The sequence below is a fragment of the Lytechinus pictus genome, chromosome 6, assembly GCF_037042905.1.
Source record: "Lytechinus pictus isolate F3 Inbred chromosome 6, Lp3.0, whole genome shotgun sequence".
Lineage (NCBI taxonomy): Eukaryota > Metazoa > Echinodermata > Echinoidea > Temnopleuroida > Toxopneustidae > Lytechinus > Lytechinus pictus.
Genome location: NC_087250.1, coordinates 8050640 through 8070937, shown reverse-complemented (window position 1 = coordinate 8070937; position 20298 = coordinate 8050640). Strand labels below are relative to the sequence as shown.

The 20298-nt window shown below is 38.2% G+C and overlaps 1 protein-coding gene across 1 annotated transcript in view; it reads left to right on the top strand.

The window, feature by feature from the left end:
- The window catches only part of LOC129263436 (transient receptor potential cation channel subfamily A member 1 homolog), a 46741-nt gene extending 26793 nt beyond the window's left edge, over positions 1 to 19948 (top strand). Inside the window, exons 17-25 of the mRNA XM_064100820.1 lie at positions 2716 to 2814; positions 4596 to 4916; positions 7795 to 7950; positions 10316 to 10424; positions 10965 to 11056; positions 12465 to 12677; positions 13106 to 13174; positions 14111 to 14296; positions 17011 to 19948. Coding sequence (XP_063956890.1) covers positions 2716 to 2814; positions 4596 to 4916; positions 7795 to 7950; positions 10316 to 10424; positions 10965 to 11056; positions 12465 to 12677; positions 13106 to 13174; positions 14111 to 14296; positions 17011 to 17226 — 1461 coding nt within the window. The 3' untranslated portion in view covers positions 17227 to 19948. The remainder of the gene's footprint in view (positions 1 to 2715; positions 2815 to 4595; positions 4917 to 7794; positions 7951 to 10315; positions 10425 to 10964; positions 11057 to 12464; positions 12678 to 13105; positions 13175 to 14110; positions 14297 to 17010) is intronic.
- Positions 19949 to 20298: the final 350 nt, after the last annotated feature.

Here is a 20298-nt window from a genome sequence, read left to right as displayed (position 1 = left end):
GTCAGGGGGTGCCGTGGTCTAGTGGTCACGACTCTCGTCTTTCAATCAGAGGGACGTGGGTTCAAGTCCCAGCCATGGCGTCTTTTCCTTCTGCAAGAAATCCCACCTATCTCCTCCTCAGTAATTAACTGTAGTACGAGATTTGCTGGTCACTGTTTTCGTAGTGAGAAGGAAGTTATTTCTGATGTACTTTTTGTTGCGCCTCCCTCATAAAACAAGAGGACGGAGACCTTTAAATTTTATTAATTACATATATGTAGGATACAAATAATTTCTTACATGATTACCCAATTCTCATGTCAGATCGCGAAGCCTGGGCCCGTCTTACAAAGAGTTACGATCAATCATAACTCTATGGAAATCCATCAGTGTCATAACTTTTTTCTTTAAAAAAATTGCACAATGTCTTTTGTATGCAAAGAGAAGCACGGTGAATTTTCAAGAAAATAATGAATGCATGAATTTACATCATAGCTAGAAAATATTTTGAACAAACATGCATAATAGATGTTTACGTTGCTGGTCGTCCATAGTTTTGATTGATCAGATCAATCATAACTCATTGTAAGACGGGGCCCAGAGTTACCATTGATGTGTCATTCTTGGATGCGTCCAATTTGTAGTGTAGTATATGTAATACAATTTATTGGCTTTCAATCCAGTAAATAAGATCACATTGATCGATCTATTTGATAAGTCAAAAAAAAAATCGAGGAACCAGCAGGATTTGAACCTCTCATCTACTGATTGCCGGTCAGCGGCTGTACCACCGGGCCATCACTGGTCCATGGCACAGTCACGATGAAATAAGAACAAAGCCCTCCGTTCCCCTGATTCAATCTGACATGCATTCTTATATTAGTCCACCATGGACGATGAATAGGAATGTTAAAGGCTTGCTGGGGAAGTTTCATTATATTGTAAATACAACTTATGGCTTTCAACCTAGTTATATGCTGACTGGCAATCCGTAGATGAGAGCTTCAAATCCTGCTGGTTCATAGATTTTTTTTCAGACTTATCAGAAGGATCGATCAATGCGATTTTATTTACTGAGTTAAAAGCCATTGTATTTACAATATAATGAAATTTCCCCAGCAAGCCTTTAACATTCCCAGACCTGCCAACCAGTACGTTTTAGCCGTATTTAGTACGTTTTTGCAAAAAAAAATAATAATTAAAATAATTTTTTTTTTTACTAAATCGTAATTTATTGAGAAAAATAATCTCTATATGTCTCTATTTCATAAAACGTCACAAACATGGTTATTAGATCAATGTAATTTCAGGTAACTTTTTTTTTTTTCAATCATTTTGTTAAAACCAGGGTGAAGATATACACATGTTTTAATATATATTTTTTTTCCATCTGCAAGAGCAGTGCGCATTTTAGCTTGCATGCAGCTTGAGCGCCGCGATGAGCGAGTGCGCCAAGTATTTTATTATGAAATACACAGTGATGGGAGATTGAAAGAGAACGCAGTAATATATGTGACCGACCCCGTCTACCGAGCTCAGAATCATCCAATAAGGCTCATGGTATGTAACAAGATTCACCCTAATGGTCCGTTCACACTTTGCAGGTCTTTCACAAGAGGAGCTTTAAATCATTAGTTGATATCATAAACAGGATTTTTTTTTTTTTGAAAATACAGTTTTTTTTTCACAGAATACAGTTTTTCATTCCCAGAGGTTGGCAGGTCTGCATTCCATGTTTTACTTATACGTTTACATTCAATAATTGGTTAAAATGTTCATTGAAATTCACCTTTGATAACAAATGGAAGATTGCATGGTGATACATGAATGATATTCAAATGAAAACATTCAAGAAGTATTTATTTGCAAAAGGGGTTAGATCCACGTCAGACCATTCCAAGAATTTTTTTTTTTATAATAATAATTATAATAATAATGGATATTTAGAGGCGCTAAAAACAAAAAGTACCATAGCGCGTACAATGTATGAATAATAATTTAACAACTACAATATTCAAGATAAAAAGGGAAATTCATTATTGAGGAAAAAGTTATGTCTTAAGGGAAGATTTGAAGCCAAGAACACTGGAAGCATTTCTTATTGAAAGAGGGATAGCATTCCAAGTCTTGGCAGCTGCTACAGCAAAACGTTTTTCGGCAGAGGAGAGTTTTGACAAGGGAATGCAAAGTCTGCATGTGTCAGTGATTGAACGAAGATTACGAGAGGGTGTGTATAATTTGATGGTATTATTAAGATATTCAGGTGCCAATTGATTTAGAGTTTTGTTTTTTTATTCTACCATATTGCAATATTCTTACGCGAAACTAAATTGTCATGATAAAATACCCTACCATGTGAACATAAAATTGGGTATAAGAGAATTCTGCCTGTCTGCATATTTTTTTTTTCTCCAAAAATTACCTTTGTGGATCTAGCCCCTTTTGCAAACAAACTGAAATGGATCTAAAAAGGTGATTTTTCTTTGCCAATTTTGTTCACTTTTTAATGTGAATTTCAACTTTTCTTTGGTATCATCTTAGAGAGCTACTAAAACCCTATACATTGAGACAAAAAAAAAATCAAATTTGATGAAAAATGGATCAAACCCCTTTTTGCAATTGAGCTCATCATATATTAGATATGTTATATGCTTTACTTGGAAATTTTCTTTGCTACCATTTATGGGGATATGATTTTGACTGAAATTGTTTATTTTCCTATTGTTCGTACAAAAGGACTCCAATTTCTACAGTGATGGGAGATTGAAAGAGAACGCAGTAATATATGTGACCGACCCCGTCTACCGAGCTCAGAATCATCCAATAAGGCTCATGGTATGTAACAAGATTCACCCTAATGGTCCGTTCACACTTTGCAGGTCTTTCACAAGAGGAGCTTTAAATCATTAGTTGATATCATAAACAGGATTAGCAGGAGTGGGTCTAGTAATACTGGTGATAAATACTAGTTAATACTGCCTCAATAATTTTTTATGGGAAATGATAGATTTTTATACATATTGTTCATATATGGATAAAAAACACCGAAGAAGGAAATGAAAATTGTAAACATGTGATGTGTCTTTTTTTCGTTAATATTTACATTATGCTTTTTAATTTATTTTGTCATGACAACGAATGCATTTCTTTATGGTTAATTTCTTTGTGTTTAGCCAGTTGAGGAAACATTTCCATGTATATATTGTAGCGTTGTGGTCTAGTGGTTCTGACCCTCACCTTTGAAACAGAGGGTCATGTGTTCAGATCCCAGCCATGGCATAATTTCCTCAGCAAGAAGTTGATTCACATTGTGCTGCACTCAACCCAGGTGAGATGAATGGGTAACCAGCAGGCTTGATTCCTTGAATGCGCCTTCAAGCAGCTCGAGCTAAAGCCGGCGTAATATATAGTTTGCCACTGAAAAGTGAACTAGATAATCCGCATACATTCGTAATTCCGAAGCTTCGTTATTCCGAAGGTTCGGTTATTCCGAAGGTTCGTATTTCCGAAGGTTCGCAATTCCGAAAGTTCGTAATTCCGAAGGTTCGTTAATCTGAAAACGAAATGAGGTTCGTAATTCCGAAGGTTCGTTAATCCGAAAACGTAATGAGGTTCGTAATTCCGAAGGTTCGTTAGTCCGAAAACGAAATGATTAACGAACCTTTTTCGTTTTCGGATTAACGAACCTTCGGAACAACGAACCTTATTTCGTTTTTGGATTAACGAACCTTCGGAACATCGAACCTTATTTCGTTTTCGGATTTTCGAACCTTCGAAAAAAACGAACCTTCGGAACAACGCCACAAATGTTCGGATTAACGAACCCTTTTACGTTTTCGGATTAACGAACATCGAGGTATAGGCAATTTACGTGTTTTGGAATTACGAACCTTCAGAATTACGAAGTGTAACCAGATAATCAGCGCCTCATGTTTATCATTATATCATAGATTGATAAAAAGAAATAATGATAGTAATGATTATCATTATTATATGTATTATCATTAACCGTATCAGACATCTGAGCAGGGTAGCTTTCATACATTGTTGCCTGCTTAAGAGTGTGATCAAGTGGTTGGTCGGTTTCCACTTGTTTAACCACAGACAAATTTATTGCCCGCTCAGGAAAGTCTATGAGAAAATGCGTGTAAATGTAGCGGGCAATAAGGCAGAGAGCTAACATCCCCGTATTCTACGCGTTTTTGTAAGCGTCCATGAATCACACAGTGCTATACGTCACGATGTTAATCAAGTTGAGACAATGTTGGATTCTGCGTCCCCAGGCCGGGGACACATCATTTCAATTACATCACAGTGGTAAAGTTCTGAGGCCCAGTCTGCTCAAGATGACAAAAATAGATTCCCATTCTTAAACTCTAAAATATCTGAATTTTAACGATTTTTGCTCTAGATGTCTGATTTGGTTAATAATAGCAATATTGACTGGCCTGGGGGCAAAAGGACATATCTCGCCCCCACTAAAATTGATATCACCCTCGTCTACGACTCGGGCGATATAAATCTAGTTTGGGCGATATATGTCATAGCGCCCCGAGGCCAGTCAATATTGCTTTATTATTATCATCGTCATCATCTTTATTTTTATCCTCTTTTAGATCCAGAAAGACGAGAGTAAAATGCTCCTAAATCACCCGGTCGTGCGCCTGATGTTCCGCTACAAGAACAAATCAACGCGGCTCAAATACTGGATCAGTCTGTTCCTCCAGCTGACCTTGGTGATCCTGGTGACCGGACATAGCCTGGTCATTCCTCCGCCGTTCTACATAGAAACAAACGAAGACGGCACCAACTACACGTGGTTGGCCGATGGGCGCACCAAGTGGCTCGACAACATGAATCCGTCGGCTCTTGTTGTCTTTGGTCAAATCGGCACCTGGATAATCATCGTGCTCACTCTCATCTACTTCATAGAATTTGTAAGAAAATTCTTATTCTATCTTTTCACAAGGGTGTCTCAATTTGAATTTTAAATATTTGGCTTATTAACCCTATTTTCACTGGGCTATTTCAGACCAGGATATACGGAGGGGGGGTCGCTGCGCGATCGCCGCAAAAATTTGCACGCGTGTAGAGCCAGATGTAAACTACATTACAAGACTGTATAGTAATATTTTCAAAAAATTAGTTTTTGTATTAATTATGCAAATAAGCTTATGAAATTTGCAATAATTTTTTTTTTTTTTTGCCTTTAACTCAATTTATATAACTAGTAGAAAGCTAATTTTTTGTGAGCCTATGTTTACATTTCTAACAAATATCTACAAAAAATTGGAAAAATATAACTAATTTCTTATCTATTTTATTGGTTTTTTTTTCGTCTGATACATGTATTTCTTTGTTTTTTAATGTTTTTTTCCACTGAACTTTGTTGGGGGACGCTTTTGCGATCATAAATAGCATTTTAAAAATCCATTTAAACAAACAAAAGAAAAATAATCATACATTTATGATTCTTGGTTGTTAAATTTGCATTGGCTTTATACACGGAATCACGTTTTTGAGTAATTTTGGGTCTGACGTGCTCTTACAAAATGATGCGTGATTTCGGAACCACGTAGCCGGGCGTCGCAAATTTGGTCTCAAAAGATGCGCAAGACTTGAAAGTAAAAAGTCAGCGAGCGGAGCAATAAAAAGATTTCGCGCGACGGTGTAGTGACGAAATTTGTTGATCAGTTTAATAAGGCTTAAAGGATTCCCTTGATGTTCCGTGCAATTTTTCGGAGTGCACAAATAAAATGTGTTCAAGATAATGGAAGATAAAAATCATAAATTTTCTTATTTTTTTATCCTAAAAAAGTTATCAATTTAGCGGTAAATTTGGTTGCTTAATGGTCTGTAGTGACTTCCATTGAAAATGGAAAAAGAAAATTCATAAACGAGTCCGGAAACAAAAAGGGGAAATTTTGCTTTTTTTTGTGAAAATCTATAAATAAAATTGCAAAGATGACATCTACAATAAAAAAAGTTTTCATGAATTGAATTTGAGCGTTGTTCATGTTTTTTTATGAATGTTCATGCCAAATTATGGCACGGTCACGCCAACAGCAGCTGAGATGAGAAGGGGGATTGTGGTGTCCCACAGTACTCAGTATATCTGAAACAGCCCAGTCCTAATAGGCACTGGCGGATCCAGGGGGGGGGGGCAAAGCTGGGCCATGCCCCTTTTTGAGAGGTACAATTAAACTTTGTTTTGTAAAAATGCTGTTAACACAGAAGTGTGTGCCCGCCCCTTTTGAAAGTGAAAACCTCTTTTTTGTCTCGCCCACCAGAGGTGAAAGCGAAACTTAGGGATCCAAATGTCGTCTGTCGTCCGTCCGTCACAAACCTAATGACACATAACTCCACAACCATAGGTCGCTTTTCAACCAAACTTTGATGGTAGATGGACTTGGGGGACCTGCATCTTATGCTGCAGTCGGAGGTCACATGGTAAGGTCAAAGGTCATTTTCAGGTCAACGTTAAAGTTTACATGCAAGACTCTCTTATGACGCCTAACTCCGTAAGTCGCTTTTCAACCAAACTTGGATCGTAGACGGACTTGGGGGACCTGCACCTTATGCTGCAGTCGGAGGTCACATGATAAGGTCAAAGGTCATTTTAAGGTCAACGTTAAAGTTTACATGCAAGACTCTTGTGACACCTAACTCCGCGACCGTAAGTCACTTTTCAACCAAACTTGGATGGTAGATGGACTTGGGGGACCTGCATCTTATGCTGCAGTCGGAGGTCACATGGTAAGGTCAAAGTTCATTTTCAGGTCAACGTTAAAGTTTACATGCAAGACTCTCTTATGATGCCTAACTCCGTAAGTCACTTTTCAACCAAACTTGGATGGTAGATGGACTTGGGGGACCTGCATGTTAGGCTGCAGTCGGAGGTCACATGATAAGGTCAAAGGTCATTTTAAGGTCAACGTTAAAGTTTACATGCAAGACTCTTATGACACCTAACTCCGCGACCGTAAGTCACTTTTCAACCAAACTTGGATGGTAGATGGACTTGGGGGACCTGCATCTTATGCTGCAGTCGGAGGTCACATGGTAAGGTCAAAGTTCATTTTCAGGTCAACGTTAAAGTTTACATGCAAGACTCTCTTATGATGCCTAACTCCGTAAGTCACTTTTCAACCAAACTTGGATGGTAGATGGACTTGGGGGACCTGCATGTTAGGCTGCAGTCGGAGGTCACATGATAAGGTCAAAGGTCATTTTAAGGTCAACGTTAAAGTTTACATGCAAGACTCTTATGACACCTAACTCCGCGACCGTAAGTCACTTTTCAACCAAACTTGGATGGTAGATGGACTTGGGGGACCTGCATCTTATGCTGCAGTCGTCGGAGGTCACATGGTAAGGTCAAAGGTCATTTTCAGCTCAACATTTAAGTTTACGTGCAAGGCTCTTATGACAAGTGTTACTCCATCCCAGTCATTTCACGATGAAGTTTCGATACAATTCTGTTGCGTGCCCTCGCGAATCACGATATTTCTGGTTATTTTCATAAGCGGGCGAGACACATAATTGCTTTTGCCTTGTTTTTTGCTTGTCAAATTTTTCCTCGGGATAATGTGTCCCCTTTTTGGAAAATCCTGGATCCACCCCTGCTATTTTAGGATTAAACTTTTTGTGTCAATAAACATTTAAAATATTACACATTTCAATTATCAAACATTTTTACTTATTTAATATTAGAAATAATTTATTATTTGAATAATTGAATATTTTATTAATTGAACAAGCTAATATAATGGCATGTAATGTACATGTACATGTAATAATGATTCTTGCATATAGGCTTACCGTGTGTGGATCTACAGACACTCGTCGTTGAACTCCATCCGCGGATTAGCCAGCATTGTTCGAGAGATGGCCCTTCTTATTTTCATCATCCTCTTCATCATACCGGGCCTTGGTGAATGGACATATGGCCATGGGGTCAAGTTCAAACCGGTCAGTACTTGTTTATTATTAAACATATGGCCATGGAGTCAAGTTCAAACTGGTCCGTACTTGTATATTAAGGCATATGGCCATGGGGTCAAGTTCAAACCAGTCAGTACTTGTTTATTACTACACATCTGGCTATGGGGTCAAGTTCAAACCAGTCAGTAGTTGTTTATTAAGATAATGGCCATGGGGTCAAGTTCAAACCGGTCAGTAGATTATGAAGACATATGGCCATGGGGTCAAGTTCATACCGGTCAGTACTTGTTTATTATAAGACATATGGCCACGGGGTCATGTTCAAACCGGTCAGTACTTGTTTATTATTAGACATATGGCCATGGGGTCAAGTTTTAACCGGTCAGTACTTGTTTATTATAAGACATATGGCCATGGGGTCAAGTTCAAACTGGTCAGTACTTGTTTATGAAAGACATATGGCCATGGGGTCAAGTTCAAACTGGTCAGTCCTTGTTTATTATTAGACATATGGCCATGGGGTCAAGTTCAAACTGGTCAGTACTTGTTTATGAAAGACATATGGCCATGGGGTCAAGTTCAAACCGGTCAGTACTTGTTAATTAAGACATATGGCCATGGGGTCAAGTTCAAACCGGTCAGTCCTTGTTTATGAAGACAAATGGCCATGGGGTCGAGTTCAAACCGGTCAGTACTTGTTTATTAAGACATATGGCCATGGGGTCAAGTTCAAACTGGTCAGTAGTTGTTTATGAAGACATATGGCCATGGGGTCAAGTTCAAACCGGTCAGTACTTGTTTATTATTAGACATATGGCCATGGGGTCAAGTTCAATCCGGTCAGTACTTGTTTATTATTAGACATATGGCCATGGGGTCAAGTTCAAACCGGTCAGTACTTGTTTATTAAGACATATGGCCATGGGGTCAAGTTCAAACTGGTCAGTACTTGTTTATTATTAGACATCTGGCTATGGAGTGAAATTTAATATGGTCAAAACTTCATTCCTAAGACCTATGGCTATGGGGTAAATTTCAAACATGTCAGTACCTCATTCTTAAAACATGGCTGTAGGGTCAAGTTTTAACCGGTCTTTACATCATTCTTAAGACATATGACTATGGGATCAAGTTTATAAACTGGTAAGAACTTCTTTCTTAAAGCCTGCTATTGGTAAAGGTTCAAGAACGTAAATCTAACTTTAAAGTCTTACAAATGTAGAGTGGCCATTAATTTTTTTTTTCCGAATGGTATAATTAAAAATTTGGAATGTTTTGTACATGGTACCCGCTCATTTCTTTGAAAGAGGACTTTATGAGCTATTATTTTACAAATTCAGCAATTGGATATCAGAAACCACAGGCAACAATTCAGTAACTTTTATATCAAAAGGAAAATAAAAACCATGCAGATATTCTATTTTGATCGGGCACCAAACCAAGATGAATCTTCATGTAAAAATTTCATTTTAAAAGTGTAGTGCTTATCCTTATTCAAGATGGGAAAGTTCGAGAGAAAAGTTTCTTGTGAGCTACTTGCTTATTACAGGATTCCCAGCCTATCAGGGAAATCAAGGAAAAAGTATAAACCAAGAATTTGATGAAAAATACCTCAAACCAGGGAAAAGTGCCTCAAATGAGGGAAAAATCAGGGAATTTTGATCAGCCCAAAAGTTGAAAGCACGGTAGTCAGTCAGACTCTATTATATTTTGTTGCATATCAAAGCAACATCCATTGAATGACTGGTTATGGTGGTACTAATTAGTTTTACATGATTGTTTTTATACTAAAAAAAAGTAATTTCCTGTAACAACTTAGAAAACATGCGAAACTGCTAATGGGTTTAAATAATTATCAGGGAATTTTTAAACTTCATCAGCGAAAAAATCAGGGAAATATCAGGGAAGTTTGTTTTCTTGAAAAGCCGGGAACCCTGTTATTAGCCAAATTTGCTGTTTCACAATTCATGTATATCACCTTAGGGAGGCAGCGTAGCTCAGTCGGTTAGAGCGCCTTTTCCGGATAAGATCGTAGACGTGCGTGGGTTCGAGTCCCGCAGCATGCTGGAAGACGTCTAACAAAAAAACTGATGCTAGCATTGTGTGTTTACGTGCCTCACCGCTGTGTTTAGTGCGGGTGAGAATGCAGTTGGAAAACACTCCATCCATCCGAAAGGACGCAAATGTTGGTCGCGTGTATAGGAGAGTCACAACCTATGCATGTTAAAACCAATACACTATTCGTCAGAGAGTAGGGTGTTCACCCGGTGTATTGCACCTGCCGGTCCCTGGTACAATACTGCAAGAATCTTTAGGATTGAAGGAGGCAGTCAGTGTAGCTTGAAGAACTTGAAGAACCTTAATTTCTTTATTTCTTTCCCTTTTTTTGCAGGATTGGCAATGGCAGCTGGGTGCATTCGCAGTGTTTCTGACCTGGTTCAACTTTATCCTTTTCCTGCAGACCGTCCCATTCTTTGGTCTATACATATTCATGTTCCTCGGTAAGACGTCTTTCTTTTCAAATTACTGATCGGTGTTACACCTTAGTGCAGTGGCAGATCCAGGGGGGCATATCCGACCTGTGCCCCCACCCTTCCCCCCTCCCCCCTTTTGAGAGCCATAATCAAAATTTGTAATGTAAATATGCCGTTCTTACACAAGTGTGCCCCGCCCCCCATTTTGAAAGTCACATATCAATGGGACTATGTCGTTCATACACCTTTTTTTCTAAATTTTACATGGACGAAATGACCTTCAAATTTTCGTCTGAAAAATGTGTCCCCCCCCCCCCCTTTTGGAAAGTGCTGGAGTGAGTAGAGATGCTCAAGGCACACAAGTGAAGGAGAAGCTAACAAAATAACAAATAACAGAGAATCTTCATTGATAAAATGAGTTAGAGAGGTGAGTTTTTAGCTTGATCTTAAATGCTTCGACACACTTGCTAATACGGATCTCTCGTGGGAGGGAATTCCATAGCGAGGGCCCTGCATAGATGATTGCTCCTTTATATATGATTTTTTGTTTAATCTCCCCCTAAACAGAGGTGCTATCAACTCTTCTGAACTTCATCTTTGTGGTTGGTATTTTCATCCTGGCCTTTGCTGTTGTTTTCTGCATTCTTCTCTTGAACCAGGTAAAAATTTATTGAATGTGAATTTATCAACGACAACAACAACTACATAATACAAATTTACACATAATTCATGACATTGTCAAAATACAAACACAAATACCGAGCATATTCCAACATTATTAACAAAGTACATTGTATACAAAATTTAATCAACGAATCAATAATTCCCGATCATATCATCTGTACATGTATGTATTGTACATTGAACATTATGTATAATTTGGTTGATTTCTTAAACAATGGAAACAAAGAAGTTGCCATGAAATTTAAATTAACAAATGTCAATATTGGTAAGCTATTGAAGAAAATTCTCTTATTAACAGTACACAAAAAGGGGGGATTGTTGTTAAAAGGAAAACCAAAAGTTAGTGCTAGTCGAGATTGGTTCTCCAAGATTCTTGAACCAGGTAAAAATTTATGAAAAATCTTTTCTGGCTTGCAGAAGTTTAGTAGGTTGCACATGCGCTTGGATTTTCAATTATTGTACAGCTACATGTAGCTTAATGGATTTACCTCAAGCATGTGCTACGAAAAAATGAATAATGTCGGCAGGAGCTAACGTCCTTCCTCCTGCCAACATGAATGGAAATTGGTGAATAATAATAACAGTTACATTTATATAGTGCTTATTACACTTTGTTTCTAAACGCTTTACATTGCAATTATTATTACCCCGGACATGACCTTTTGGTGTTGGTGTTAGGTCAATTTTTACACGAGTATAACACCAAACACAAAATGAAGATGGTCCTGAAAAGTTACTCACTAGTTGTTGAGGTATCAATAATGCAATCTGGCTCAGTTTAACTAACTCAGAATAGGTTTTGGAGCTAGGGAAACCAATCCAAATTGTGCTTCCAACGCCAACACCAGACTTGTTGAATGTATGCACATTCTCCACTCCCTGGGGAGCATTCCATCAAGAGTTCCAAGGCTTGATTGCTCGGCATGCTACAGAGGCTTTCACATTCGACATTCCACGATTGATGTACTTGGAAATCTCAATACCCTTTTGAAAGCCAGGTTGTTAATTTATAGCTCTGCGGAGGCTGAATGGATTTTAACGTAGGGGTGTTGTGGCTCAGGGGATAAGTTTCTGGACTTTGAACCACAAGGTCCAGGATTCGTATTTTTTCAAGCAATATTAATACACTGTCCCACATGTGCTTTTCTGTGTTAGCGATCAACACAATTATCGGTTTTCAGCTAAGATTTCATGATTTCACAAAGTCCATTTCAATGTACCAGATCTAGATCTATGATAGTAATAAGCCTCAATTTTGAAAGCTTTCCTATGAAATAATTGTTCGCTGCAATTTTCTTTAGCCTTTAAGCTCTATGTAAACGTATATTGATATTATCATTATTTACTTAATTGTATATATATTTTCAATGATTCCTTTGCCAGGATCCTTTCCACACAATGGGGAACTCCATAGCTAAGATATTGGGTATGGCCACGGGAGAGCTCAACTTTGACACGGTCTTTCATTCCCTGGACTACCTCTACCAGCCCGTGGCTTCCATCGACTTTACAAACATGGTCTTCTACCCAGCCTCTACGCACATCATCTTCTTCTTGTTCATTATCTTCATGCCGATACTCATCACGAACCTGCTGGTAAGGAGTCTAACTCTTGACTTAATATTGATGTGGGCCCTGTATATTTGGGTACGGTACTTGATTGAATGAGCAAGAAATTCAGTGAGAGCTTCAAATAACAAGGAAAAACTTTTTTAAAAGTTCAAAGCTGGGCGTTCACTCAAACATTTGATGTACGCTCTGCAATCTTCCAAGCAGTCCACATAATGGTGTCAAAGAAACTCTTGTTTCTTGTCTTTTATTCAACTATGTTCAAATTTTCACAGTATGAAGAGCGAGATTAACAGTTACACTTTCAGATGAGCCCACTTTCTAATTTTTGCTTTTGAAGATCAATTATATAATTTTTGTTGGTTTAAGGTATGTGGTCATATACTCCTTCTTTTAAATTGAAGTGTTTGAAAGTGGAATTATTTCATCTTTATAGTGTTTTCTTTCTGTTACAGACTGGTTTAGCTGTGTACGACATTGAGATTATTCAGAAGAAGGCCAAAATGTACAAACGTACACTGGAGGTAAGAATATTTTTCTTTCATCTGAATTAGGTTTTTCTCCTCTTTACATCGAACCAGTAACCCTATTTTTAACTGGCCTTTTGCAGACAAACTTCAAAATGGGGGTGGGCTAGTTTTCTGTGCAAACCTTCACTCAAGAAGAGTGGTCTGAATATTCAGTTTAAAGTCTCTGACTGGGACTTATGCACAGAAAGATCATCTCATTTTAAGTTGTATTTGTGCTAGTCTTGTGTCAAGGCCCCATTTTTTGTTGTAAAGTTCATTCCCCTTTGGATCCCGGATGCGAAAGGTCTGATCAGCACAGTAGTCTACCAACAATCAGCAATTTCACTTCTTAACTATGGAGCAAAGAAGACTGACTCTGTTTAACAGGGGTAGTGTCGACACAGTAAAGGGTGTCACTAAGTAGGTTTTTCACAAACTAATTTTTTTTTTAATTATATTAATCAAATGAAATGCATGTATGTATATGTATGTTAGGACAGCATTTGCTCCTCTGCTAATTTGTCTAAAGATTTATGGTGTCGGTTAGTATTTTTTGTCAAAATTTTTTTCACAGGGATTGGGTTTAGAATCATGATTAGGATTAAAATAAAGGCCCTGTCACCGTGAAAGCCTTGTGTGTAACTATTTTTGCTACCAGCAGGTCACCTGCATTAACAGTATCTCGCACGTATCTCACAGAAGCACACGCAAGTCTAATTTGCATGCGGAAAAGTTTTGAACATGCTCAAAACTTTTTTGTGGGTGAGTAGCGGGCAACCAGCTGCAAGGCTTGCAAGGAACGATGTGACGGCCTTCAAGTTAAGGTAAGGTTTGAAGTAAGGGATTGTTTGGCTTAATGTGTGGATATTCTTTAGGAGCAATTTTCATAGGACCACATGTATAGAACCATATTTGAATACCTCTGCCCATCATAATATCATCCCACCCTAGGCCAAAGGCATCCTGGATGTGCAGGACAACTCCGTGATCTTGCTTTGGAAGCACAGTGTCCTACGAGACCAGGTCAAAAGCATCCGAACCGAGATCTCACCCATGCACAAGCTCTACTACAAAGCCATTGGTTACAAAGAGATTCACGATCAGCTCGTCGCCTTTCTGGAAGAACTGGAGAAAACGGTAAAGCAATTTTTTTTTCTTATGCCATCCACTGCCTGGGCCCCGTTGCATAAAAGTTACTGTTATAGGTAACTTTTTCAATTGAAAATTTGATCTAATTATATATGCTAAATGTAAATGGTGTTAGACCAAATGGCTAATAGTGAAAATGGTAATATCCTATATGTAACTTAAAATTAGACAAAAGGGCAAATGGGCTAAATGACAATTAGACTAGATGGTTAGTAGACGTACTGGTTGTAGATGAACTAGGATAAGAACATGTGCAATTACACCAAAAGAACAGTAGACAGAATGGGTTTAGACCAGCTGGCAATTTACCATTACACATACCATTACCATAGTAGACCAAGTGACAATTTACCAGTGTGCATACCATTATTATATGACATACATGTTTTGCCATTAAGGGGAAGTATACATGTACAAACGGAAAGTAGACAAAGTGGGTGTGGACCAAATGACAATTCACCATTACGTAGTAGTGACACATACCACTACGTAGTAGACCAAGTGACAATTTACCATTACACATACCACTACATAGTAGACCAAGTGACAATTTACCATTACGTAGTAGTGACACATACCACTACGTAGTAGACCAAGTGACAATTTACCATTACACATACCACTACGTAGTAGACCAAGTAACAATTTACCATTACACATACCATTACGTAGTAGACCAAGTGACAATTTACCATTACACATACCACAAGGTAGTAGACCAAGTGACAATTTACCATTACACATACCACTACGTAGTAGACCACGTGACAATTTACCATTACACATACCACTACGTAGAAGATCACGTGACAATTAACCATTACACATACCACTACGTAGAAGATCACGTGACAATTTACCATTACACATACCACTAGGTAGTAGACCAAGTGACAATTTACCATTACACATACCACTACGTAGTAGACCACGTGACAATTTACCATTACACATACCACTACGTAGAAGATCACGTGACATTTTACCATTACACATACCACTACGTAGTAGACCAAGTGACAATTTACCATTACACATACCACTACGTAGTAGACCAAGTGACAATTTACCATTACACATACCACTACGTAGTAGACCAAGTGACAATTTACCATTACACATACCACTACGTAGTAGACCAAGTGACAATTTACCATTACACATACCACTACGTAGTAGACCACGTGACAATTTACCATTACACATACCACTACGTAGTAGACCACGTGACAATTTACCATTACACATACCACTACGTAGTAGACCAAGTGACAATTTACCATTACACATTCCACTACGTACATGTAGTAGACCAAGTGACAATTTACCATTACACATTCCACTACGTAGTAGACCAAGTGACAATTTACCATTACACATACCACTACGTAGTAGACCAAGTGACAATTTACCATTACACATACCACTACGTAGTAGACCACGTGACAATTTACCATTACACATACCACTACGTAGTAGACCACGTGACAATTTACCATTACACATACCACTACGTAGTAGACCAAGTGACAATTTACCATTACACATACCACTACGTACATGTAGTAGACCAAGTGACAATTTACCATTACACATACCACTACGTAGTAGACCAAGTGACAATTTACCATTACACATACCACTACGTAGTAGACCAAGTGACCATTTACCATTACACATACCACTACGTAGTAGACCAAGTGACATTTTACCATTACACATACCACTACGTAGTAGACCAAGTGACAATTTACCATTACACATACCACTACGTAGTACACCACGTGACAATTTACCATTACACATACCACTGCGTACATGTAGTAGACCAAGTGACAATTTACCATTACACATACCACTACATAGTAGACCAAGTGACAATTTTCCATTACACATACATGTACCACTACGTAGTAGACCAAGTGACAATTTGCCATTAAACATACCACTACGTAGTAGACCAAGTGACATTTTACCATTACACATACCATTACGTAGTAGACCAAGTGACAATTTACCATTACACATACCACTACGTAGTAGACCAAGTGACATTTTACCATTACACATACCACTACGTAGTAGACCAAGTGACATTTTACCATTACACATACCATTACATAGTAGACCAAGTGACAATTTACCATTACACATACCATTACATAGTAGACCAAGTGACAATTTACCATTACACATACCACTACGTAGTAGACCAAGTGACATTTTACCATTACACATACCACTACGTAGTAGACCAAGTGACAATTTACCGTTACACATACCATAGAGTACCGAAGTGTGATGTCATCAATTTTCACATTTTTTAATATCAACGTTTATGATGCCATACATGTATTTTGGTAGAGCATGATGAAAACCCTCCACAACCCAATTTGGCGGGAATCGGTCCATGGGGCCCCAAGATATGACCTCATGAATACATAATTAGCCCCATTAAAGTCAGTGTATTATTGGCCTGGTTCTAAATGTTAGGAATCAGGCTGATATGTCATTTGGGTTCTTACAGCTACTCATAAGTGATCTCAGAAAGATGACATTTCTAAGGCGAATCTAACATCGTGTCTCGTTTATCCGACCATGCACAAACTCTTACAGTAGCGATATACCATATTACACATACCATTATCATATCATTGATTGTAATGATAATGGCTTCTATTAATATACGTTGCAATTTCTAGGGAAGCGTGCAGTTCACAAAAACAACGGAGATGAAGATCGAAGACATGGCCGTAAACATCAGCGACATGAGGAACAAACTGATAATGCTGTCCGAGAATGCGATAGACTCGAAGATAGAACAACTGGAGACCATGAGCAGCATGCAGGAACTGAAGCAGCAGATGCAGTCGCTTCAGGAAAGGTTTGATAAGATAGACAGCAAGAGAGGTTACTAGGTATCCACCTTGTCACAATAGAGTACTGCCCCGTCTTGCAGAGAGTTACGATTGATCTGATCAATCGCCACTATGGACGGCCAGCAACGTCAACATATAAAATGCATGCTTGTTTAACAAAATTTCTAGATATATCCATTAATTCATTGATTTCTTGACAATTCGGTGTGTTCTCCTTCGTTTACAGAGGACGTTTTGCAGATTTCCTGCAGAAAAAATTATGACACTGATGGACTTCCATAGAGTTACGATTGATTGGATCAATCGTAACTCTTTGTAAGACAGGGCTCAGGAATGATGACATAAAAAACTTGTTTTGCATTTCAGCATTTTTGATACCATATTTCAAAAGAACATGATGAAATACTTCTACTATGCAAATTTGGTGGGAATCGGTCCATGGGGGTTTGAGATATGCCCTCATGAGTACGTAATTAGCCCCATTGAAGTCAATGTATTATTGGCAAGGTTCTAAATGTTGGGCTACAATTGCTCCGTCGTAAATAGTAATATTATAAATTTGTATAGCGCAGGCACTATATAGATATACTCTACTGCGCTTTGGTTACTCCTATCGCTCATACTACATGTACTTACTAAAAAAAGATGATGATCTACTTAAACACTCTACTGCACCGATGTGTATTCAATAATGTTTTGAAAGCAGGTATGAATTGGGCCATTCTAATTCTAAGGGGATGTTGGTTCCACAGTTTCTGAGCTGCATAGTCTCCAAGAGTTGCTTCGGTCTTAGAGTATGGTATTTTCAACAGGAATCTATCCTTATCACTTTGCAGGTTGTGTGAGGTTGATGGCAGTTTCAAGGAAAGCAATTCTGAAAGATAACTACGGACTGGGCCATTCAATGCTTTAAACACCAGTAAAAGTATCTTAAAATTCCACAAACTATTTTCACATGACCAACTTCAACCCTGGATTTAACACTATACCCTACCCTAAACCTAACATAAACCCCATTGCAACCCTAACCCTATATCTTAGAGGAAATCAAGCCCGGAGCAATTGTAGCCAGAGCAAATGTTTAGGCACTGCTCAATTCATGATCAGTGTGCGTAGATGCACCTGATAATTTTTTTTTTCCTGGGGCTTTTTTTAAAGCTCACCGGTCCAATTTTGCTTCATTGTAATTACAATTTATATTAGACCCTATGGCCCGTATTCTGAACTCGGTTTTGGATTAAACCCTGGTTTAAAGTTGTAGTTTAACTATGGAGAGCCAATTGGGGCACAATTCTCTATTAGTACATGTTCAATTTATTAACTCTTATGACACTCAAATCATTGATAACTCTCTCAGAATGATAACGTAAAGTATTTTTCTTCATTATGAAAGCAAAGGGAAACAAAATAGTAAATATAAGAAATATACAATATGAGCAGAATTTTTCTGGTCTTTAGCTCACCATAATTTTAGCACAGAGTTAGACCATGGTCTAAGTGAAACCTGACTTCAGAATACGGGCCTTTGGGAATGTCAGGGTCTCTTATTGAGTTTTTCAGGGCTTTGTAGGGCATTCTGTTTCTGTAAAATGTGGAAATTGCATTTAGATTCTAGGCCTAGATCTAGATCTACGCTACCATTGAGTACCTAGAATGTAAATTAGATCCAGCTTAGGCCTAGATCTACATGTATTTCAACAATCAAATAATGCGAACGCGAAGCGCGAGCTGAAAATTTATGACATTTTGACCTAAAAATTTGACATTCTAAGCACTCTTTGTAATCGTATACAGAATAGGTATATTACTAAACATCTCATGCGAGCGTGAAGCGCAAGCGAAAAAAATGAGATCGAGACCTAAAACGGGACACACTATTCATGTTTCGTAAATCACAAAAGGATGACTATGACATGAATAATGCGAACGCGAAGCGCGAGAAGAAAATTTTTGAAATTTTGAAACTGGATAATTCAAGCGCGTTTTGAGTAAAGAACAAACTGCGTGTTTTTGAGATTTAGACCTAGAATCTGGGCATTCTAGATACATTTCTTTTATTATGAAAATCAATAAAGCGCGAGCTGAAAAAAAATTATGGCGATCTGAAGACGGTCAATTTAAGCACTATTTCAAGCATCGTAGGAAAATTGTGAAGTGGATATTTCTGTTTGTTTCTGTTTATGGTAACTCCTGTAGGAACTCGGCAGGACAGCGTTTTGCTGGTAAACGCCAAGCTGGTATATAACCAATTACCTCGGAAGCATTTTACGTCTAGGTTAATCAGTCATAGTGGCTGACGTTATAGACGACAGATATCACCCTCGGGCCTTTTTATCCAAGTGGAGACAATGGCAGAGTAGGGATTCGAATTCACAACCTTGCGATTATGAGTCCAATGCTCTAACCACTGGACCACACGACCCGATTTCATGGGGAACTAACCCCGAACCTCCGTGTAATAATTTTCCCAGGGTAGGGTAGAAGACAGGGTAGAATATTATTTAATTGATATTCAAATTATTTCCAAGTTTTGTAAACTCCTTGTAATATGCAGCCTTTTAGCTGCCATGTGTGGTTTATATGAACAGATTTATCTTCACGTTCAATGAATGCCTTTGATAATAATACTCACCATTAAGAAAGTGCATAATACAATGTTTCTAAGTGCTACACATTACATGTTAATGTTAGGTCATGTAAAAGTAATCAGGTTACACAGGGGCCGCAGAAGGGGGGGGGGGCTAGGGGGGATTCAGCCCCCCCCCCCACTTTTTTCCAAAACCGTGCACAAAAACGTGGAAATGACCATAGGATTGTGATTTTTTGCATGGTCAGCCCCCCGCCCCCACTTTGAAAACCTTTCCGTGGCCCCTGTTACATGTATTATATACAGATAGATCACATACCTGTATAAATAAGGTACACCCTAACCGCACTCTCCAGGAGCTGAAAACAATGGATTTCAGGCTTATGTTGATTTCAATTTTACCTGTGAAATTCGTAATCATTATTTATACTTTAATAACTCTGAATTTGCAATATTTGTACATGTACTCTTTATGTATGTTAAACATACCTATGTATTTATTGTTGTATATATGTTATCATGTG